Raw genomic sequence first — 25090 nt, forward strand, 5'->3', positions numbered from 1 at the left:
TATCACGAGGCGATGCAAAAGTACTAAATATTACATTACATAAGTGTTTTTTTACCAACTACACATATTTACATGTTTTAGATATTTAAAGAATTTTTGTGATGTGACTGAATGATTAAAATATGATTGCGTGCAAGTGTATTATTTCTTTAAATATTATATAATTAATAGTCAAAGTTTATAGGATAGGAAAACAATGTTCCCCTGACAGTGTCCATCCCCCCCCCCCCACACACACACACAAAAGTTTTTTTTATTATTATTTTGATATTGGCTATTATTTTTTTTTCTTGTCTAAATAATTTCTGGTAGGAACCCTCTGTGCTCTTCGGAGGTATAAAGAAACAAAATGCTGAATTTGTTTCCTCTGGAAAGTACATGAGAAGGGTCCACATGTTTCCATTCCTGTGAAATATAGTTTTCACAATTGTTTTGTTCCCTTTTCGTTTGGATGTGTAGGTTTTTTTTTCTTCTTTTCTTTTCCTTTTTTTTTTTTGGTTTGTCAAAAAAAGGAGACAATTTTTTCAGCAGGCTTGATCCACCCTGCCCCAGAAAAATTCCTCGATCTGCCCTTATAAAGACTATATCATTTCCCAAGATTTTTATTACATCGGATTTTATATGCATTATTACTCTTACATGTATGGAATGCTTACACATGAGAGAGAGAGAGAGAGAGAGTTTATTCTTATATTGAAAATGCAAAAAATATTTATCCATAACCTTTTATCCATAACCTTGCAGTTTAGGTTTTAAGTAATCCTTAAACTATCTTTTAAGATTTTTTTCAAAATACAAGAGATTGAATGGGTACCAAATTCTAGACTACCTGCGGAAACTCTCCAATCTGGAAAGACTTTCTATACATGCATATAAAACAGGCACGTAGCACCGTTTCTCAAAATGTGTGTATGCGAGGGGGAGCGGGGGCAGTAAAATGATTGACAAGCAAAATAAAAACTTTAGGCACTTAAAAATTGGAGGAAGTAAAGAAGGAAAACAGGCATTTAAAAAAAATCCGTAGTCAGGGGAGGGACAGATTCCATTCACACTATCATTTTCGGCAGAAAAATATTTGAGTACAATGTACAATAATATTGGATTAGAGTTGGGGGGTGGGGGGGGCAACCATTCTTAAAGTAGAAAAAAAAATCCCTGTCGAACGCGTGGGTGTGGGATGCCCCCCCCCTCCCCCTTTTTCCGAGCATAATGTTTTACTGTTTAGTATGAAATATACACACTCAAAGGCTGATCTCCTCCACTTTTTGTTGCACTTTAGTCAAATTCTCGAAAAGTTGCCCCCCCCCCCCCCCCCGTCCCCGCCAAAAAATAGGATTTTGGAGATTTTTTTTATATTTTATATATTTTTTTAATTAACTTCTTTTTATTCTTATAATAATTTTCATTATTAATTTTTTGTTTTGCGTGTCAAAGATTTTCAGGTAAAGTGTCAATTATTTCTTAGATGCTACGTGCTGAAAGACACTCTGAGAAAAGGGAGTATCCCCCCCCCCCCCCCGCTCCACGTATGTGTATATTTTAGGGATGGCAATCGAATACAGAATTGCTAATCGGTTAACCGCAAAACGTTCCGACCGATTAACCGGTTAATCGTATCAAACTACACTGTCATTTTCTTGACTTTTTTCAAGTAGCTCTATTCTTATCCACGAGGTCAAAATCATTCTATTTGTCTTTAGTCTTGATCAGAAAACTGCGCGCAAATTTTTTTTTCAATAGACAAGAAAAAATTCAGAAAACCATGAAACATGCCTGAGATATCGTGGATAATTTCCAGAGCGGATGTCACACAAGTTCATTCTTCATTGTCACCATAATCAAAACTAAGTCTAAAATGTATCACTTAATTTACAATGTTTGTATTATAATTTAATTTGATAGATAACTGCAAAAGATACACACACCAATTCACGGTGCTCAACGGTGACTATTATCATTAAAGAATTAGAGGACAGTCGGCCGACATGATGTTTTAACAGTAATTAACATATCTCGGACTGACCAATTACCCCACAATTTTAATCTGGAGAGCCATAATTACCTCCCAATCAGCCTAAATAAATATATGAAAAGTTAAATTAAACGTTTAGGTAGGAATTTCTATTTTAAAAATGAATTTTAGAACATTGCATTCAATTTTACATATACTATGATTTTTTTTTTCGACTAATCGAATACAGATTTTCTAACCGATTGCCATCGTTCCGACCAAGTAATCGGTTAACCGGTTAGAAATTGCCATCTCTAGTATATTTGTTAATTAGTGTTCTGGTTAAATGCTCTCATGTCGTGTTCTAAATCATTTTTTTTAACACCAAATTACTTAGTCTAGTTTTTAGATAATCAGCAATCAGACTTTTTTTTAGTGATTTCTTATTTTTTTACCCAGTACCGCAAATACTAATTCCCTTTTTCACTTTTGATAGTTTCCCTGACCAAAATCTGATCAGCACGGACTAAGCGTATTCGAGTGCTAGGCTGTACAATGAAGTGACAACGTGTTTACTGTTGAGTATTTATGGAGTTTATTACTTTTTTGTGATGCATATTTCAATAAATGGAATACAAGGTGTAAATTATTCGGCATGTGCACATCTTCGAACGGGTACAGTGGTCTATTTCCAGGTATGAATAAGTTTACAATGTTCGACGTGTTCTCTCGATACGCATCAATTGTATTTGAATGCATATGGACATGCATAGGGAATACGCTGGTGGAGTGGTGGTTTGTTCCATTCTTACGATAGATTATTGCAAATTGTTTGTACGAGTTTTACTCTGTATTATTTCAAGTTTATTGTGCATATATTGGTATGCGTTTAAAAAACACGCGCAAATATGTTTTTTCTTCCAAACTTGCAATTTATGTTATTCAAAACGATAATTATTCATAATTATCGTTATGACTGTTGTTATCTGTTCTGGTTTTAAAATGTTTCCATCAATTCATGTATTCCCAAATACTTTACTATCGGAGATGTGCACGCGTCGATAGCCAAACCAAAAATTCACTCAAGTGTAACGAGGGCACTGGCGTATATATCGTTACAATAAGACAAGGTATCTGAAAGAAATATGGCGGAATAGTTGGTATGAAACAAGTCGTACATTGATGCAAATGTTGCGTTTTTAAGAATTCATGTCAGCTTTAATGCACAGTAACCAAGATTCCGATCTGACCAATTTTCATAATTTTCTGCTATGCAGTCAAAAACTTTTCGCATATTATTTTACCCTTTGTTTCTTTTTCCTTTAAATATATTTAATAATTTGGAAATAGATCTTATCTAGTAGGTTTATAAAATGTTTTTTTAAAAAAAAAAAGGTAATTAAATTCAATTTTTTTGGTACTGAGATATAATCACTGTTCATTTCAGTTTGGGGGGCACAGCCAAACATTTTTCAGTTTACAGTTGAGGGGGCACTACCAAAAATTTTCTGACAAGCAAAAAAAAAAAAAAAGGTCGTCAACTACCAAATATTCCTTGACAAGCAAAAAAAAAAAAAAGGTCATCAGGCGGTTTTATTGAGGGGGCACATGCTTATAGTATCTATGTTTACTATAGTAATCTATATATCGGCAAAATTATTGGGGGGGGCACGGCCCCCCCGTGCCCCCCCCCGGTTCCTACGGCCATGAATTACAATTCTTAATAGTAAAACAACAGATTAGACGAACAAGAATTAAGTTGTTTGATTTTGTTTTATTTGCACACTGACAGTTATTTAGCAATCATAATCTGCTTGTTCCTGAACAATTTATTCTATACTGCATATCTCGTATTCTATAATAGGTTGCCTCTTGTATATTAAAATGTGATTTAAATTGTTTCAGAGAATTTTGATAGGACAAAAGGGCACCCTGGTGGTTCCCACAGACCTGTTGACAAATTCCAAGAATCTGCCATGACATATTTTGGAGACAAAGACAATGATACCGTCCCTTGTCATAATGGAGATGGATGAACAGTTCATACAGAGCTTCTTGTTGTTTATGTGGGTTACCACGGTAACATAACACTAACAACATAAGTGTCATGACATATGGAGGTACTTTAAAGGCACAGCAACCAAAACTCGCTCTCTTTTCTAATTCCAATTCATTTAACGTAATCAAATCTGATTTGATTTTGTGAGTTACAACTCTTCCCATTTTCTCTCTCGGTGTCAGTCCTACCAACTACTGGACAATACATCTCTTTATTTGATAAATCATTATACATAATATAAGGTTGTGAAATAGTTGTTCTCATTCTCATTAGATGTTTCATTGCATAAATTTTTTTACCAATTGTAAAGCTAAATAAATCCTATCAGAAATACATCTCATTTCTGTAGAAACTTTTAATATATTCAAACAAGCATACATAATTCGCAATCTGTCTTTGTTGGACGAGTTGTTATTAGATGCTTTGTGTAAATGAAAAACAGTGTTTCTAAGGATGGATGAAATGAATTTCCTTAGAGCAACACGCTGCCATTGACTACTATTTGAGGCTTTTAAGAAACTGACTGCAGAATGCAGACGCTGAAACAATTCCCTATATTGGAAAATTCTCTTTCATATTCATCAAACTGCTGAATTTGATGAAAAAGCATTAAATCTACGGAATCAGATGTGAAATTCGATTCCGCAATGCTTATTACATTTTTGCTTGTTACAAATTGTTCGAGTTGAGCAATATCTGATTGAGTGACAGTGTAATAAGTAAGCAATTCCTTCATTGTAAATCGCCAAAAGCCATTCATAGAGTAACTGCTGTGAACGTCCAAATATTTTCAAAATGAATAGGTTATTTTCAGTGATAAAAAAGTTTGGAAGATAACTATGATAAACACATGACAATAAAAACTTGAAACACAACCAGAATCCTGAAAACAGACTTGATGGGTTCCAGTCTATTACGGCATGATTTTGAATAACCCAGAATAAAACCGTTTTCATAAAATATTAACAAAGGAGAGGCTTTCCATTCGAAACCTTATAAGTCATGACTTGTTTTAGAAATAATTTCAACAATCCATTGCACATGAACTGTGTATGATTCATACAAAACATAAGTTAATGTTCAGCTAGAGAGAATGAAATCCTCCATTCACAATCTTCAACATGACAACCCGAGTTGGTGATATCTCTTAAATCATGATTCGGTGGCCATCATCTGAAAGTAAAAGAAGTGGCAATGGATGGCCAGTGTTTACAGGCGAAGCAATGTACGAAATCGTATTTAGTACCTAAAGGTATTTTTTCCACTTGCACAAGGTCCATGTGGGATGAAATCTTTGAAAATTAAAGACAGTGTATTTTCTCTGTATTTTGCGCTTGTTAAATATATTCCATCGTTTATTCTGACGCACGACTGTCTAACATCAGTAACGTTTGATTGGTTTAGTAACTGTAACATAGCAAAGCCAGGATGCCCCTTAGAATACTCCATTAGAATCAAAGTACATTTTACTGTGCTGTATCTTTCTGCATGATTTAAATCCCATATAACGTGGTGATCAGTACGACAGAACATGACGTGATAATCCGATGCTAATGGACCAAATCCCTCTTTAATTGCTTCCACTATAATATCTTCTTATTCCTTCCCCCTCTTGTACTGACTTCCGTATTATCTCATCAACATCCTTCATTTCTCGTCTTAAGGCCACTAGTGCAGGCATCCCTACTATGCGGCACATTTCTACGCAAACTGCCTGTGATATACGGGGAATCTGATCCATTTTGAACAAAACATAAAGCTTTTAATTAGCTAATATTAACATCGTACTTGATTTTTTTTTTTTTTTTTTTTTTTTTGTATCCTAAAACCTTAAAACCTTAATAACTTTCACTAGGGCTGTGTATTGTATTGAGCAAAATATTTCGATACGATACGATACGACGTTTTTTAAAGTGATATGCAATATATTGGATTATTTATTAAGTCTTTCACAAATGTCTTGTAAATGACATTTAATGCATAAATTTCATAAAAACTGGGTGAGTCTAACATAACATGTTAAAATATAGTTGTCTATGTATTTTGTAATAGTTATTTAAGATGTGCTATCTCCTTAATGTTTATTTCATTATTGACCAGTTTTAATTCAAAACAGTTAAAAATAATTTTTGGTAACTGAAATTCCCAACTTTTTTACAGAATTATAAGGAAAACTGCCTGTCCGATACGTATTGGAAGTCATTTTTTCGATACGATACATTGGTGAAAATCGATACGTATTGAATATTCGATATATTGACACAGCCCTAACTTTCACCCTCGTTGCTACTTTCTACCTGTGGTATAAGACATTGCTATCATTTTAAAACAAATGTACATGTCTTGAAGTAAAATAGTAGTATTTACTACTGCAAAAGATGTAATTTTTCTTAAAGATTTCTTCGAAAGAAATACTGATTTCATACCGTCATGAACTTCAACCGACGAGTAGTAATATTTCAGTCATAAAATGCTATTTGAGGAAATAAACCAAAGACAATATGTCATTTATGAGGATATGATCCGATACATTTTTCTCAATGCATATTTTCCACGACACGCTAAAATTTTTCATGATTTATGCCTATTGAAAAGCATGTCTTTCTTCTTGAACTTTCCAAGATAACTTTTTGTTGAAAGTTAAACTTTGGTTTACATGAAAGGTATCGTACAAAGTTTAGACAAGAAAAGGTTTATAAAAAAGGGAAGAAATGTACATACATATTTCATATACATGTAATTGAAAATGGATTATGAGAATACTTGAGCATTTCTTGATGAAATGTATAAGGTATAAATAAATCAAAATGATTATAATCATAAAAGAATAGACTTGACCAATTACATGTGCAAAATTTATTAATAGGAATAGAAATACATGTATTAAGCAATGAAATATGTAGAATATTTTTCAAAAATGTAATTATAGTTTTTGGTATCATGAAATAAGAAGATAACGAACCGTAATCAAGCTCAAAAGTCCATTGAAACAATGCAAATTTGGAGCAGAGCAAACACGGGCCTCTAAAAACATCACAGGTGGGATCAGGTACAGTTGTACCGAGTAAGCACCCTCTGCCGACCGGTCACACCCGCCGTGTGCTCCTTGTCATGATCGGGGAAAAGGAAAAATCAGTAGACAATTTAGTGAGAAAATCATTGCTTAACAATTTCAACGTCAGTCAACATTCGACTTAATGATAGATTGCATTTGCTGATGAAGCCATTGTATCGACCATAGAATTTTCGAAATGTTGACTTTAAACGAGACTGTTGATATCTTTGTTTCAGCAACTTGTTTGTTAATAGCTTGTCTCGTTTTAGATATTGTTCGGACGTAGGGTATGCTCTTGTGGATCGAATCAACTGGGAGACATAAACTCCATATACAGGTGATAATTGTACATAAATAAGGAAGTTCGCGATAGAAAAGTTGAAGTTTTTACGTTTATCATGAAGTTTTCTTGTTAGGTTACCATTTACATCTTTCTAGTAAAATATTCCAAATATAAAACAGATGTGTCAGATTCTGTGGTATCTTTTATTTCGAGTTCAAAGGGATATATCGAATCAACGTAGGAATGAAAATGTGTACTGATAACTTATAAATCGTCGTCGAAATCTGAATTTTGAATTGAAGGCCACAGCAAGAGACTACTTCTTTTCATTTAGAAGTTTCTGGATGCATTCTGTTTCATATGAATATAAAAATTTGGTCTGCTGAATAACAATTCCTTTAACATCATATTCTGTTTAGAATTTAGTGGAAATTCAATTCGAAGAATGAACTGAAACCCTTCTAGTTTTGAACTCCCACTGATACCACGTATGATGTTAAAGGAAGAGGAAGAATTATTTAGATTGTGGATTAGAATTTTTGTCATGGAACAAAATACTCTCCAGAAAAATCATGTACATTTTTATCACGGCATTAGGATTTTCAAATTTTCAGTGTTTGATTGCAATGCTGTTATGTCGAAGAAAAAACTAGATTTCTATCATACCTCAAAATCTTTATCATATTTACAGAAAAAAGTTTTATCCTGAAAGACTGCGTGTAACTTAACAGTAAAAACTGACTGATTCAATATATTTTAGCTTATAGCTTAAGGGATGAGAATTATATGTCCTTATAAAATGTGGAGGTCATGCAGGACCGCATCTTCGCAAGCCAAGGGTCAGAAGCCCTTGCCTAGCGAAGGTGCATGGCAGGTTTGATTGCCTGCAGCCAGATACAATGAGCTACATTTTAGCTCAGTTGGTAGAGAACCTGACTGGATTCAGTGGGCCCTTGTTCGAATCCTGGTCCCTTGCATTTTTCCTCTCCTGTTCCATTTGGTGCCGCGCCATTCCCTGGAAGTGACAGGTGAAAACCTGCCAGGGAAGAGCTAGTCTGAGCCTGGTTAGTGTCTTCGCGGACGAAAACCTTTTAGGAGGTAGGAATGTGGCTGTCAGACAAGTTTGATAGGCGGTGGCCAGACAGCTCAGTTGGTAGAGTACCTGACTAAAGATGCAGGGGCCCCGTGTTCGAATTCTGGTCTAGTCTGTCGCATTTTTATCCATCGCCAGTTACAAAGGAAATTTAGTCAAGGAACTGTACATCGGCTTTGTGCATTGCACACACACACACACACACAATAAATCATTAGTTCCGTCTGGATTTATCAGAAAAACTATGAAATAAAAGCACTTCGTTTAAAAAAATGTCATTCGTGACATGAGTTATCTAAAGGTGTTTTTTTTTAAGAAGTATATTTTAGGTCACTACTTATATGGCGTGACTCAAAATCGCAGAGAAAATTGAGGGTCAGTATCCAAGGGTACAATTAAGTTGACCTTTTTGCACTTAAATTGTAACTTTTAGATTAATCACTTTAAATTTAATAATTATTATATTTTACCGAATGTAATCATGGCGATAAATGTAATGTTATTTATGTTAAACAGTTTGAATAATATTTATTATTGAAAAAAATCCTGCAAATTAATGAGTGTAAATTATTGTGTTACCTTTTTGCACTAAAAATATCATATTTGGGTTATTAAGAATCTAAATAGGCAATAAAATATTTTCTTGTATCAAGCTTTTTATGACTGCACGTAGTGCTGATCGGTTGAAAGTATCGTGTAATTCATAAAACTAAAAGAAGTTGGGGTCAGTGATGTAAATTTTGAGATATTGGTCAAAGTCTGCGATTTTCAGGCGAAAACAATGTAAATTTTATCTTGACTTCTTAAATATATCTTCATCTTTTGGCAAAGTCTGTTGAGTGAATGTGTAAAATTTGTTTTAAAGATATTAATTGAAACCTAGATTTAATATTCCTAGCATATAATAACGGAAAACGTTCTCCGAGTAAGAATATGAAGGGCTAGAGTTCCAAGATATTTTTAAAAATCAAACAAAAGAATTTCTTCTGAATATCCTTCCACCACATAAATCTTGTTTCTTAACAATTTTGTGAGCAGTTTTTAAATTTAATATTGTATAATTTGTATTGTTTAAATCAAATATAACATAAAAATTGAATTGTAATAAATAATTTTGAAGTTAGAGGTTCTGACCAAACTTTTCTCTAAAGCTGACGAGTGAAATACCGAAAATCTTTTTATTTGTTTGTTTGTTTGTTTTTGCTTTTTAAATTACCTTTATCATTTCCAAAGTTAGCTACCCCTTTAAGATTGTACAAATTATTTCAGAAGTAGAGGTGGATACTTTTTTAGATCGGGTTCGGAATTCCTTTTGCTGTCGACCGGAAGTGTCGCCATTAGAAAAAGATTTTTCATTTTTCGTGTTTCAGCAAGTCATCAATTTTGTGTGATTGTTAATTAATGGTAACGTTTTATTTTAAAGTAATGAAACAGAATATCATATTACATCAGGTTACTTATATCTGATAGTTGTTTTATAGAAGAAAATACCAATTTGTTACAAAAAGTCGAAGGTTAACAAAACCGTTGGAACTGTCAAAATCTGAAGTTTGGTTTCATCAGGGACCTATACAATAATAGTCAGTATATTGGCCCCTGGTTTATCTTCATTTATCTTGCTTAACGATGTAGCTTGAATTAGCTATGTAGCTTTATTTAGCTATTCAAAATAGCTTGATTTAGCTGTTGTTCTTGTTTACTGTTTATCTAAACTTTTATTTTTACTAAAGTCATTATACTATTTCACTTTTCAATCCATTGAAATTTTCGACTTTGTTATTTTACTTTTATCATTTAACCAGCTGTACACCCTATTCAGAGTACTCTATTCAGAGGGTGAATAGCACTGATAAGATAGATTGAAAAGACAAAATTTACCAGGTCTAGCAGGGTAGACAAATAGCATTGCCCGACGCCCAGGATTTTGTATGGCGGGCAAGTTATTTGATAGGTGGTACCTGTCCGCAGACAAGTGCCTTTTCAGTCAACAAAAAATCATACTCAAATGTTTGTTTTACTGCTGTTAAAATGTAGCCAATCATAGCAGAGTTTCTGTTTTCAATGCAGTTGACCACTACATCGACTACTCGGTCAGAACTCTTCTAGAATTTACCAATTAATGTGTTGTTAAAATTTACACAAGACGTAAAATTTACATAAGACGTAAAACATAGCAGGTATTGATGTAATGTCAGAAAAGTTAAAGAGGATTTTAGACCTTTTTTAAATATTGTCAAATTCATGCCATTAGATATGCATGATATAAACACATGTCAATGTTATTAAAATTAGAGGTGTTGACTGTCGATCACACATATAATCATGAATTCAAAACTTGAATTAACATTCAGGGTTGTTATTTTTTCATAATAATGCACTGTAGATGTTATTTTTTGTTTTCATTTAAATAATATATACGTGACATGCATTTAAAATTTTAAGTTTAATAATAGATGCGTACCGCACACACTAAGAAGTCTCCCTAGAATTAGAAATTTCCTCCTAAATTTCTCCGTGGGAGAGTCAAGTGATTTTAATTCTAGATTGGTCCAAAATTTTATGATAATGCTTTAATTTTGTGTTATTTAAGAAAAAGTTGGGACAAGCATATATTTTGGTAGGACAAGTAATTTTACGATGGTAACCTGTCTGAGGGCAAGTACTGGAAAATTCTATTTGTCTACCCCTGTCTAGCACAACCTCTTGATTTAGCTAAATAAGTTATTTATATACATTTTTTTACAAAGACATTTTTCGTGAGAAATAAACAAAAATTGACAAGTATATGACTACTCAATTCTCAAATAGATTGACATAAATAACAGAGATTCACAACTCAGCCAATTTGATATTTGTTACTTAAGTATTTGACATTCCTGGCATTATCATAAAAAAACTACTCATTATTGGTCATGTATTATTATATAAAGTTAAAATAATATTAGTTTAATCATATATGGGTGCATGATTTTTGAATTTTTAAAACTTTACATTGATTATGAAAATCAAACTAGGCAAAGAGGACAATGATTGAAAGTGCATGGACATAATCATGGCAAAATGGCCAAGCATGAGTGACCTGTTGCAATTTCAGATTTCTCCTTTGTTACTGTTTTAAATAAAGAAACTTACAAAAAAAACTTTTGAATAGCTTGTTAATATAAAGTAAAAGGTTTAACTTCATGATCCTTGATAACTCTAAAGATTTATTTGATTTAAATTGCATGATATTTGCTACCAAATTGAGCGTAACAACCTTTTTTGAAACTGCACAAACCTTCACCCAAAATCCATTTAAAGGAAGAATTCACCATATTTTCTCAATTTTTTTTAATTACAAGGCTCTTGTACATTTAAATTGGGAAAATTTGCTACTTTTTGGGCATTTTTAGGAAAATGATTATGCATCAAAAGTTATCAAACTTTGGGTTTCTGGCATTTGTAATAAATTCCTGTTTTGCCTTTAACAGGAACATGAATTGTAAGTTTTGTTACTATAAATCCAAATGTATAATGCTCAATTCATGATTTGAGGAGGGTAGTGACAATTTGGAAAATTTATATACCGGTATTCAGTTGGGGAAAAAAGATACTTTTTAAATTAAGAAAGAAGCCTTATAAAAGCAATTATAAGCAATTGAGAGCCCTGACTTGCTTAAAATTGCATCATGTTGACATTCTGAATTATTTTTTTTTATAGTAGATGCTCTGATCAGAAATAGTTTTGATATATTGCCAACACACTGTGACACTGAACCAATCTTTAAATAGTGTTAAACTGACTCTGTAGTACATTATTTCCTATGTAGCTTGTAACACGAGATTTGATTGGTTACCAAGTTTTGTACACCCTACTTGAGCTGGGGGTAAAAAACATGACATCACAATGCATAGTTTCTCCATGATATTAAGCAAATAACATGGCGTCACGATGCATTGTAGGATGTGGTAAATCTTATCAATAGCTTAAGCTTGAAACACAGTTGATTGGACTTGTTTACAAAGAATTTATTTAGGTACATAGGAAATAAATTTGTTTTGTTTACAAAGAATTTATTAAGGTAAATAGGAAGTAAATTTGTTATCCAGGTCCAATGAAGGGTGTACGGGGATTTACCCCAGGTTGTATTCCATACATCCTTCGGTCTCAGGGTGTATGGAATAAAACCTGGGGTAAATCCCCGTACACCCTTTACTGGACCTGGATAACTACTATTATTATCATTTTAACGATAGAACATTCTATCTACATATAAGCCAGTAATTGTTACTGAACAGTTTTTTGAAAGTGGCCATACAAATGTGTCAGAAATATATGTAAAACAAAGAAGTCACAATGATGTGCAAAGTATTACTAGTTTGTCATGGTTGAGCAGATAATTTGTCTTATTTTTTAGACTAATATAGAGTAATTGCTCATGATTCATCTTCCCTGTTATAATTTCAATTATTTTATTTTTATTTCTTCCTGTTTCAAAATACATCAAAATGTTTTATGTCAAACAACAACTCATGTACCTATACCTAGTAAATTATCTGAAAGTTATGTTTTCTAGACTATAGATTCTAGTATATCTAATGCAGATTGTTAAATGAATAAGTTATGATTGATATTTGTGTAAATTGCAGCACATTGTACTGTCCATTTAGAAATCAAACAGAGCATCAGTATGTCCTAATAATAATTTTCAGCATTCTTGAGTGTAACTACATATTGTATGTATTAACGAACTGAGTGAAACTTGAATTGTTTTAGTAAGAGTGTAAGTCTTTATTTTGCATATCATAATCAGGAGAAATTTTCTATTGAAGATCATTTTGTCAACTGTGTGACCCAAGATGGAGGATGAAGATGACAAACCATTTGTGTGTTCTGCACCTGCTTGTGGACAGGTACACAGGGTTTCACAATTTGATTGATATACATCTAATAACAAATGACTGAGTGAAGTTTGTGAAAATACAGTCAAACCTAGATATATTGAACACAATGGGACCAAAACAAATTTTGAGATGTGTAATTATTCAAGATACTGAGGTTAAAATACATTAAAGAAAATGTGGTTAAGACTTTCATCTGACTTCAAGATATCCATATAGTATTCGAATATCAATGTTCAAGATATCAAACTTCAACTTTTTAGACATTTGAAAAATTTGTTTATCTGAATAAGGATAAAATAGCTTTTCATTTATTTCATCTTGAATTATAAGAGTGTGCAACTTGTCAAATTGCTAATTAACCCTCTTGTCAACCAAATATGACCCAAAGCTTTATAGGATAACAGAATTGGTTGAATGATGGGGAAGTGGTGATGTTTAGTCATTTAAAAAATTATTATATGGAACCACTGAGCCAGATGTATTTTTTTCTGTTGCATGCAGAACAAAGTGACACTCGGGGGATCACTTTGCATGGAATCTGTCTGTGTGTCTGTCTCACTCTTTATCTTGGGAATGGTTAGAGGTGGGGATTTGATGTTTTGTTCACATATTCCTTGGAACAGTGGCTTCATTGCACCAATAAAGCCATTACCATACGTACCATTGTAGTAAGAAATTTTGAAAAATACCAGTGTTACAGTCCATGTATTGCTTGGAACAATGGCCTCTGTAAATTACTATGGATACTCACCTCATGATCTTTGACCTTGACCTTAAGCCTTCTTTTCAAAAGATATACACATTTTCTTTGACCTTTGAGAGGTAAGTCTGCTATTTACCATGTGCTCTGCTTGTAGTAAGAAATTTGAAAAATACATGTACCAGCATTACAACCTTGACCTTTGACCTACTTTGCAAGACTACTCTGAATCAATAATGTACCAGCATTACAACCTTGACCTTTGACCTACTTTGCAAGACTACTCTGAACCATTAATGTAACATGTCTTTCGAAGTTTTAGAAGCTGTGCTTCAATAAAAGGCATATATATTACACGTTTTATTACATGTTTATGACCTTGTGACCCCTTTTTTTTTTAAATATACGATAAACATTTACCACACAAATGAATTTTGTTAGTTGCTTGAAATACTGGCTTAAAAAAAATGGGCTGACAATTTAAGATAGAGTATACATGTACTAGATTATATATGACTTGACCTCATGACACTCTCCATTCAAAACTATATGATATACATTTACTGCACAATCTTAAAGAAAAGTGAATTCCTTTAGTTGTATGAGAAGAAATTGGGATTGGAATATCAACTTAGTTTTGTATGTGGGCTGACAATTGCAGGAAAAATTAACAGGTACAGTGAAACCTGTCTAATCTGACATGCACTGGGAGACAAATTTTGAGTCAGAAAAGACAGGGTGTTTAGATTGCACAGTGTGAAGAATATTGAAAATGGGTAAAGGGGGAATGAAAGGTCAGAATTTACAGTGAAATGGATTGCACAGGTGTTTGATTAGACAGTTTTCATTGTATTTATGAATGAATAAATAAATATTTCAATTTAATTATTTATTTTAGCTTTGGAAATTGAGGGATTGTAATTCTTACGAGTTGATTGTCACATTTTTATATAAAATGCAGTTCTATCAAAGTCCTGCTATCCATGATTATTTATTTTTTTATTTATTTATTTTTTTTTTTTGCATGAACTTAAACGTTAATTTGTAAACAGAAAAGAAAAAAAGCAAGTGACACAAGCATTCCTTGGAACACTCTAGTGACGAATCTAGTTTACTAAATTTTTGTCCAATAAGCAGTATTTAAAAAAAGGCCTATTGGTTAATCATCTTAAATAATGGGGGGGGGGGGGAGATCTGTCAGTGATGAGTAATTTAATCTGGGAGAATTCACATGATGTGTAGATGGAGGATTTACTCATGTTCTTCTTAGTATTGGGTGAGACAGAAATTAATTTGTCCAAGCTTTACAACATTATTTTTCAAATAGATAAGAGAAAGGAGAGATTTTCATTATGTACTCAAATATGTTTTTTCTTTTTTGAAAATTGTTTTTTTATCAATTCAATAAGAATGCAACACAAACAAATTTAAAACAATTGGAAGAAGTTTGTATATTTATGCTTGAACAAAAAAAAATAACGATGAGATGTCATTTAATGCATGGTCTTAAACTTATGCCTTTTATATGTTTGATCAGAAATTCACTAATGAAGACCATCTTGCTGTTCACATGAGGAAACATGAGATGTCTTTAGCCCTGAACATGGGTACAGGCCTTACCCCAGGCTCGGGAAGGTCACCACTCTCTGGTCTTATGCCTCCAGGTCTATTTTTAGGTAAGTATTAAATCTGGCTGTTAGATATAAATATTTTACTTATATTTCCTACATCAAGATATTAATAATATTATTTTTAAGATACTACCAGTAGTATGTATTTACAAATAAGAAAGAGATTGTATGAAAATGATATTTTTTTTTAAGAAGATCATATTAAGTACATGTTTATCTTTTTTTGACAATTTCAATATAATTATTTACTCAATGGTGCATGTAATTATTTATTTAAAAAAGAAAGGAAAAGTCAGAAAAGAAAATGTAGCAGTTTCAGAATGTATCTGCCAGTTGCCATTTGTGTAACTGAATGTTTAAAAATTTCAGATCAAACCCCCACACCAACAAAATTCCTGAAGAACTGCGAAGAGATAGGGTTGTTTAATGAACTAAAAAATCCATTTGAGGAGGCATTTAAAAAGGCATTGGATACGGAACCTCAAACTGATGTAGGTGTTTCAAAGCAAGCTACATCTTCAAGCTGTACTGGTTCTTGACCAATATTCAAATACTTTTTCTCTTTACTTAGAGTATGTCAAAAATTGCTCAAACTTTAAATTCAAATGTCAATATTTTCTGTATGCTCAGCATGCACAAAAGTCAAAGGCATGATATTGTTTATACTGTAAATTTCTCTGTATATTGACTTCAAATTCTTTGATTCTTTTGTTAAAAATTGATTTTTTTTCTGATTTGTTGGTCAGAATATGTTAAATGGAAAAAAAACTTGTTGAAAGAAAAAGGGCAGTATGCTTTCCCAAAGATCTTAACAGGATGGAATATTTTTTAAAAATTTTTTAGCAATTGTGGTTAGACAATTTGAGGTTTGACATCACATTATGCACTTAACGGATTAAGTTTCTACAGGATAAAATACAGAGCTACAATTAAAGTTATATTAAAGTTGTCTGCTTATGAGATTTATTGACTTGTCCTCTTATGAGATTTATTGACTTGTCCTCTTATGAGATTTATTGACTTGTCCTCTTATGAGATTTATTGACTTGTCCTCTTATGAGATTTATTGACTTACCATAAGTGACGACTTACTATGAGGAACAATTTTGTTTCGTTATAAACATAATGGGTTATATCTACTTGACCAAGTTCATAATTCTTTATATCCAAGTTCAAAATACATTTTAAAACTGCAAGGAATGAAAATCACTTTGGTATTCATATATAAGCTTGACTTCATTATAAACTTTGATCCCTGTACCTGTGTTTAACTGTATGTTTGTGTGTTGTAGACCTCTAGTGCTGCTGTCCTCCCAGGTCCAGACTCCAATGAGCTCAACACCCCAGTCCCTCCCATCCCCCGTACAGTGGAGGATCTATCCAGTGATAAAAATAAATCATGTGAAACGTCTACAAAAACAGATCTGACCTCTCTAGTGCTAAATAGACTGAAGAGAGAGAGGGTGTCAACCGGACCAACATCTACCACCGTGTCAGATGACGATGTTGTGATAATATCATCAGGGGCGTCCAAGGAGAAAATCAGTAAACTGGTTCCCACAGTTCTGAACATTCCCAGTCAGATGGAGGCTGAAAGTTCCGTTCCCTCGAGTCGCAGTTTTACGTTAGTCACAGCCGCTCAGTCTACCACTGTATCTCCGTAAGTGAATTGATTTGTTTATTGCTTGTGTGACCAGTTCCTTGAATATTATTTCCATAATTTAGGTATTGTTAATGCTACCCTTATTGTAAGTGTAGGATTCTCTTTCTTATTGCAAAATAATGGATTTAAAAAAAATATTTTAAAATGGTACATACATATATTATTTCTGTGTAAGAATATTTTATTAACTGGCATTAAGAATACTTAAAAATATTTGTCATGATTTAAAGAAGTTATTACAAAATTATACTTCCATTCAGACTGGATGTACTACACATTCTCTGTTTACAATCTATCTTTGGTTTAAATGTGGAAAAAATAGGAGAAAATTGGCTCATATCTGCTCAGCCTCCCATCCAATCCCTTTCAGTTGTTAGATATTTATTGAATAAAATGAGGTTTTAATTACAGTCCACGTTCCTCTGAGGTGCAGGCACCAACCATATCAACCCCACCCCAGAACACCATGCAGGTCTTCCTACAGCTCCCCAATGGCCAGACAGTCCCCGTTCAAATACCAGCCAACACCCCTGGAGGATTCCAGGTTGTTCAACCAAGCATAATGACCAGCCGAGTGGAACAGGCAGCCATAAACACAGCTATACAACCTCAGACTGTTATATTGCCAGCTCAGACAGTGGCATCAGCACAGTCCCAGTCCAACCTCACCAAACAGGTATCATACAGAAAACTCACTCATAATACATTGCAGGCTGTCCAGAGATTTTTTTGGGGGGGGGGGGGGGGGGGGGTAGGACCAACTAGTTAAGGGAATCAAATACATGTATTAACATAGAACCATGAGAATCTCTTAAACCTTTGCTCAGAGAAAAAGACACAAATTTTACAAACAAATGTTTTGGTATAGAATAAATTCACTTTTTTTTTTTGACCAATTATATGACTACAATTTGAGGTTTATTAATACTCTGATAAGAGATAACTCTTAATGGGATAAATTTCTATTATTCCTTTATAAATTTGTCAAGTTAAAATGTATTTTTTGTCAGTATTGCCCAGGCTATGTTAAAATTGTTTGCATTTAACTTATGAAACACATTTCTTTTGGAAAATTATAAGCATTAAAGCAACATTTTATGCGAATGAACTGAGGGATTATAAACCTTAATAGAGATTTCTGTTGTTGGTTAGAACACCCTGTGAAATGTTTGTTTTTTAAAGCCATCATAGATAATGATGTTCATTCAATATTTAACAGAGATTAAAAGCAGCAATCCAGTCACAGACTATTCCCTCTCCAGTCACCAAGCACTCCCCACAGGGATATACCACAATCCAGATATCCCCGGGGGTCAGACAGTCAACCCCTCCCATCAGCTTACAGATATCTCCAGAGGTTACACCAGGGATTCCAAATATCTCTGGCGTTGAGGCCATTTCACCGCAGTCCTTTGACAGCATTAAATCAGAATTGCCCTCGCCTGGGGCAGCAGATTCCACTGTTAACATGTAAGCCTTGGCTATTTTGTCTGAATTTTACAAAAGCATTCCTATTTTATTTTATGTTCAAAATTTTTGAATGAGTCGAAAAAAAGAAAGTCTTCTTGTTTTTGATATCAAATACATGTACCGTAAATTTATGTGCAATCCACAGGCAGGAAGTTATGCGGATTTCTTGGATTGCTATTGTTTGTCTTAAATGCACCTTAAGTATGCTGAGACAAATTTCAGCAGATTTAATCCCATGTGGAAAAAAAGAACATCTATAGTACCAAAAGAAGTGAATTTATTAAAAAAAAAGAATGTGGTTTGAAGAGTATTGCCAAAATTAATGCCATTAGTATTCTGAATCTGTAGATTATTGTTGTATTATAAGAGAAGCAGTAAAACATCTGGGGATTACTTTGTTCATTGTCTCTTAGTCCATCCTTCTGTGTGAGAAGAGTCTCACTTTCACAAGTATATTTAACTGATTGAAGGTGACTCCTGTTCGTGGCATGCTCTTGTCCTTTAATTAATCAGTAAACATGTCTCATTTGAAAAAATTAAGAGTTATGAACAATTTTGTAATTCAGTCTACAAGTTTATTGAATACATATGTATTTTGACAGTAAGCGACCAAGAACAGACGATGATGATGGAGATGACAGGAGAAAGAAGTTTCTGGAGAGAAATCGTGCCGCGGCTGCTCGCTGTCGACAGAAGAGAAAGAACTGGATCACCAATCTGGAGAAAAAGGGAGATGAGCTCCAGACTACAAACAACAAACTTCAGGTAAGCAGGCTCCCATTTGTGTATCAGTGTACATTTGCAAAAGAAATGGATCACTTAGATGGAAATGGATCACTTAAGTTTTCAGTTACAAGTAACTAGAAAGATATAAGGATATCTAAAGGGAGAGTTGAAATCGATAGGACATTTAAGATTTTAAAATGTTGCTGAGTTTGAAAGCCAGTTTCCAATAGAATAAACTGAATCACTGTAGTTCTAAAATTTCTAGGATGGAGGAAGTGACATTCCAACTATATTGTCCATCTACATCTATATCTACTGCTTAGTAGATCTTTAATGAAATTATTACTTTCAGAGTGAAGTCAATTCGCTGCGAGCTGAAGTAGCACAGTTGAAGACCTTGCTCCTGGCACACAAAGATTGTCCAGTGACAGTGCAGCAAAGATCACAAGGACAACTCCCATTGTCTTGTAAGTACTAATGGCTCTGCCTCCAAAGAAAAAAAGTATGCATGCTGGTTTCAAGGCAGGGTTTTAAAGAAAAGTTCATGTCTGCTTGGTGAGGTCACATTTTAGTTTAAAATCTGAAAGATGAACCAGTTAATACCATTTAGTACCAATCAAAAACCAACAAAAAATTGTCTATAGAATCTCATGAAAAGCAGACGTGAGTGATTGTACATTAAGTTAATCATATTTCTGTTACAGTAGCATTGACAGATCAGGTAGTCACAGCTACCCAAGCAACCTCTGTGGCCCATAACGTGACAGAGCTAACAGGAGCCACCTCCACTGCCCCCAAGGAACTGATAGAGTCACTGACCAGTGCAGGACTTATACCAGGGGCTATAGTCAAGACAGTGGACTCAGGCTTGATCACCACTCAGATTGTTGGGCAACCGGCCTCTGTGCCACAACCCACCACCATAACTCTAAACCATCCGGTGCTGACCGGAAATAACCAGAAGATCTACACCATTATTCCAAAAGTGATCAAAACTGAGTCACCACAGCTGAAAAAATAACCCTGGTACATCAGTAGGTTTTCTACTGATGGTAAAAAAAAAAACTTATTTAGACACCAATCAGTCATGTCATTGATGAGTGAATGAGAAAGAGCGTTAATTTGTTAAACTTTGTAAAAATTTAAAAGTTTGTTTATAGATATTTTGCCTCATGTTTACAAGCATGGTTATTGATTTTAAAGATAGGAGAGTAATAGCATTTTTTTATTTGGAATGTGTGATATTCATGCACTATATCTTCATATTTTTTTTTTTACATTAATTTTATTTGATATTTAAATTTTATACTTGCTTTGTTGTAACCTTTTTTATTCATGAAAACATCAAGTATTGTTCATTGTTTTCTGAACATGGGTATTACCAGTTTCGTGCAATGCATGCTATATCATATGTACATGGTGTTGAGTGTTTGTTTTGTTGTGATATTGATCATCTTGCAAATCCATTTTTAATCAGTAATTAATCAGTAATTAATTAGTTATCTAATTGTAGCAATACATGTACTTCTGCCATATAAGACATATCCCGGTCTCTACACTTCATGAAAAAAAAATTATTCAATTGTGTATCATGATAAATCTACAACTGGATATTTTGTTGTTGTAAAACTTCAGTACATGTACATTTATGTGCAGACATTGTATTTAAAACATATATTGTTACTTTTATGTTGTGCTATGATAACCCAGATTTGTTGTTGAGTTGAGATTTACCATACTTGTATTGTGCATGTATTTGGTGAAATTTAACAAATATTTATTAATCAAATGTTGATAGTTAGATATATAAGATGAATTTTAATGACTGGAATACAAAAAAATGTAAAGGTGAAAAAATGTGCTTTGCATAGAATGCTTGTTACTTGTTCAAATTTTCATTACAATTTTTTTGGTATGTATGTATAAAGACATGCATTACAGGAATATCTGCTTACATTTCACACACTTTTTGCGTTAGACATACATTGCAGTTGTATCTGCTTACTTTTCACACACTTTTTGCATTAGACATACATTCTGCTGATCAAATTACCTCCTGTAAAGCAAAATAATTTCATTCTGATGCTTTGTTTATCATCCTTTTATGTACTTTTCATTAGAGGAATATGCGTGGTGAAAATTAGCTTTTAGTATGTTTGGCTTTTTTTTAATAAGGATAAGAAATGGTTTGAGAAGAAAACATTTTATCTAGTCATTCTTAATCATATTTTGCCATTCCCTTTGTATGTATACACCCTGTATAAGCATACACATCATATATAAGTGTATTGAATTTTCTCCACAAGCTTTTCATAACTTCAAAGATTATTAGACAATTATGTTTTTGTAAATTTGACAATGAATCTTTCATGTTACCTCATATCTCTATAATCTATCATGAACAAACAAAATTATTTTGGGACATTCCAGTTTTATCACAATCTAAGAAATTGTCTGTGGTAATGTGCAATATCTTTCTTATTTGTGGCTATTTTATGCTTATCATATTTTGCAAGCTCATTTTATAAAACTTTTCTTTTTCAATGCAAAAAATGAAGGCCTTCTGATCTCAATGTTTTGTACTTAATTTTTGCACTGAATTCAGAGTGATAAGCCATTCAACATTCATAAAGCTTGAGAACTGAATTTTTCTGTTTTGAAGACAACATTTTAAAAGTTGAATCCATAAATTAACATCAAACATCTTTAAATTATCTACATGTAAATTTTACACACTGCTTTGATTTTAGCAAGATTTGTGAATCTTTTATCATTGATTTGAATCGAGGGTGGGTTTTTTTTTTTTTTTTTTTGCATCTACATGTATAAACCAGTGTAGAAAAATCATATGTTTATTAATGCAGTGATAATTGTTTCCCTTTCTTTTCAGTTTCAGTGTACTTTGAATCAAAATTCCTTGTTGTTCCATTATGAGAAAAGGATTAATAAGCTTAACTTATGTCTTAAAAGTAATTTTGTTAGGTAATCATGAACCAAAGGTACATCATGTTCTTTCAGGAATAAGGTTAACTGTGGCCACCATTATGTTGAAGAGTCTGTGCCTAACAAGTAGTATATAGAAATCAAAACTACAAAAGTCTGACACCAGACTAGTAATTTATCATGGGTTTCTCTGTTAATGCCTTTTTATTTTACATTCTCCATGTATTTGTTATTTAAAACATGTGGCAGTGTCATTGAATCAGTTATATTTATAGCAACAGTTTATGTTCATTTGATCATACCTTACATTTGTTGTTTATTTTTCCTTCTTTCAAGTTTTGATGGAAATATATTTAAGTTGAATGAGATACTGTGTTGTGTTTTTGTTTTTCCAGGGGATTTAAAATTTAATACTCTCAATTATAAATTTAAACTGTTACTTGGCCTAATTTGAAAAAAAAAATGCTTTCATTGAACCGCACATAGTATTATGGGTACTTTTACTTTGGTCTCCTAGCTGACAAAGGATCAATATTGACCCTCTAAAGAGGCCTCTTTTTTTCCTAAAAATATAGTGATCTTCCCAATAGATAACCTTCCATTAAGATGAGAAAGTGAAGCTTAGTGTTTTAATGGATTTTTTTTTACTTCATTATTATTATTATTCCCCCCACTTGAAAAGTGGTGGGTGTATAGTGATGGGGGTGTCCGTCCGTCTAGCTGTACGTCCATTTGTTACACATTGGGGTACACATCTCTTATCCACAACTCCTCTTATACCACTGATTAAAATTTAATATTTTCCAGAATCTTTGTTACATAGTGCCATTGTGCACCTCATATTTTACTTTTTGATTGGACACATTTTGGGTTTCCAATAGCACAACCTAGAACACTGCCATTCTTTCTATAGTATTGAGTGGTACCCATCTCTTATCCTCAACTCCTCCTATACCACTGAATAAGATTTAATGATACTTTCACAGAATCTTTATTACATAGTGCCATTGTGCACTTCCAGTTTTACTTTTTGATCAGACACTCATTTCAGATCTCCCATAACAAAACATGAACTTTGCCATTATAAACATATGGGTTGCCCGAGTGGCACAGTGGTTAGAGCCTCTGCTCTAGAGTCATTGAATAAGGAGTTGATCCTTACGTTGCGAGTTCGATCCCACTGTAGGACGTGGAGACCGGTCCTTCAGATGAGACCGTATAGACCAAGGTCCCATGTCACAGTAGGTGCTGGCACAAAAAGATCCCTCACTGCTCAATGGAGTGGTGGCGTCTCCATATGAGTGAAAAATTCTCGAGAGGGACGCTAAACAACATACAAACAATATAAACATATGGCAGGCGGGGGTATCATTTTGTGAGCTCAGTGCTCATAGTTCCTCTAGTTTAACATGTAGAGGCTTGGCTCCAAATACACAAATTGTTATGCTAATCAATTGATGAGAAAGATTGCACTAAATTCTGAGGGCATATATTTATGTACTGTCAAAGTATTCTGTGTATGAGGAAATAACTCTTAGTTTTTAATATTCACAATCAATAGAGAATTCAAGGAACTTGGAGCATATTGTATGTATAAAATCATGTTTTTCTTTGAAAACAAACATTCCATTTGAATGAATGCATTCCATTTGAATGAATTCAAACATGTGCATTAGATATCCTACAAGGAAAATAAGCAAAATAATACATGTGTGAAGTTAAAACCTCTACAGAGTATCTTTGAAAGATGTTTCCTGTATATTCCTATAAATACGAGGGTCATTCAAAAAGTTTGTAGACTTTTGTCATAACATTTGTTTTAACGTCATAATCAAATTTGGTAGACATACCTTGACAATAAATCCAAGTAATTTGAATTAAACAAGAGGCCCAAGGGCCTTGAATCACTCTTCTGATAAACTGTAAAATCTATCACTTTTATTAGAAGCCTATAAGTATCCGTATATTTAGATAAAGCCTTGAAATTCCAAAGATAGGTCATCTTGACCTACATTTTAGATGAAACACTCCAAGAACCAAAGATGATTCTAAGCCAATTAGTACCTGAGAGTTGGTCATGGTGACCTACTTATCACTTGTCATTCTCTGAGGACCCAAGATGCATCAACTAAGTTTGATGATTCTAAGCCAATTAATACCTAAAATGTTTTTAAAATTATAACCATAAAATTTCAAAAGTAGGTCACAGTGACCTACTTTTCAGATGACATACTTTGAGGACCCAAAATGCATCAACTGACAAAGTTTGATGATTCTAAGCCAATAAGTACTTGATATATTTAAATAAAGCCATAAAATTTCAAAAATAGGTCACTGTGACCTCCTTTTCAGTTGTCATACTCCAAGGACCCAAGATGCATCAACTGACAAAGTTTGATGATTCTAAGCCAATTATTACCTGAAATATTTAATTAAAGCCATACATTTTCAAAAGTAGGTCATGGTGACCTATTTTTCAGTCGACCTACCCCGAAGACCCAAGATACATCAACTGACAAAGTTTGATGATTCTTAGCCAATTAGTACCTGAAATATTGAATTATAGTCATATAAATTGAAAAGTAGGTCACGGTGACCTACTTTTCAGTTGACGTTTTTTGAGGACCCAAGA

The 25090-nt window shown here is 33.2% G+C and overlaps 1 protein-coding gene across 1 annotated transcript; it reads left to right on the plus strand.

Annotated features, from left to right (window-relative positions):
* The first annotated feature begins 9763 nt into the window (after window positions 1-9763).
* LOC133183043 (cyclic AMP-dependent transcription factor ATF-7-like) lies at window positions 9764-20766 on the plus strand. Its single transcript, XM_061317970.1, has 10 exons — window positions 9764-9845; window positions 13254-13334; window positions 15563-15701; window positions 16026-16147; window positions 16949-17316; window positions 17731-17995; window positions 18539-18789; window positions 19392-19554; window positions 19868-19982; window positions 20220-20766. Exons 2-10 carry the CDS (start codon window positions 13281-13283, stop codon window positions 20534-20536), a joined length of 1794 nt encoding a protein of 597 aa, XP_061173954.1. The 5' UTR covers window positions 9764-9845; window positions 13254-13280; the 3' UTR covers window positions 20537-20766.
* Window positions 20767-25090: the final 4324 nt, after the last annotated feature.

Source organism: Saccostrea echinata, unplaced genomic scaffold (genome assembly GCF_033153115.1).
Source record: "Saccostrea echinata isolate AGI-Se365-2 ecotype Australia unplaced genomic scaffold, CSIRO_AGI_Sech_v1 ptg000001l, whole genome shotgun sequence".
Classification (NCBI taxonomy): Eukaryota; Metazoa; Mollusca; class Bivalvia; order Ostreida; family Ostreidae; genus Saccostrea; species Saccostrea echinata.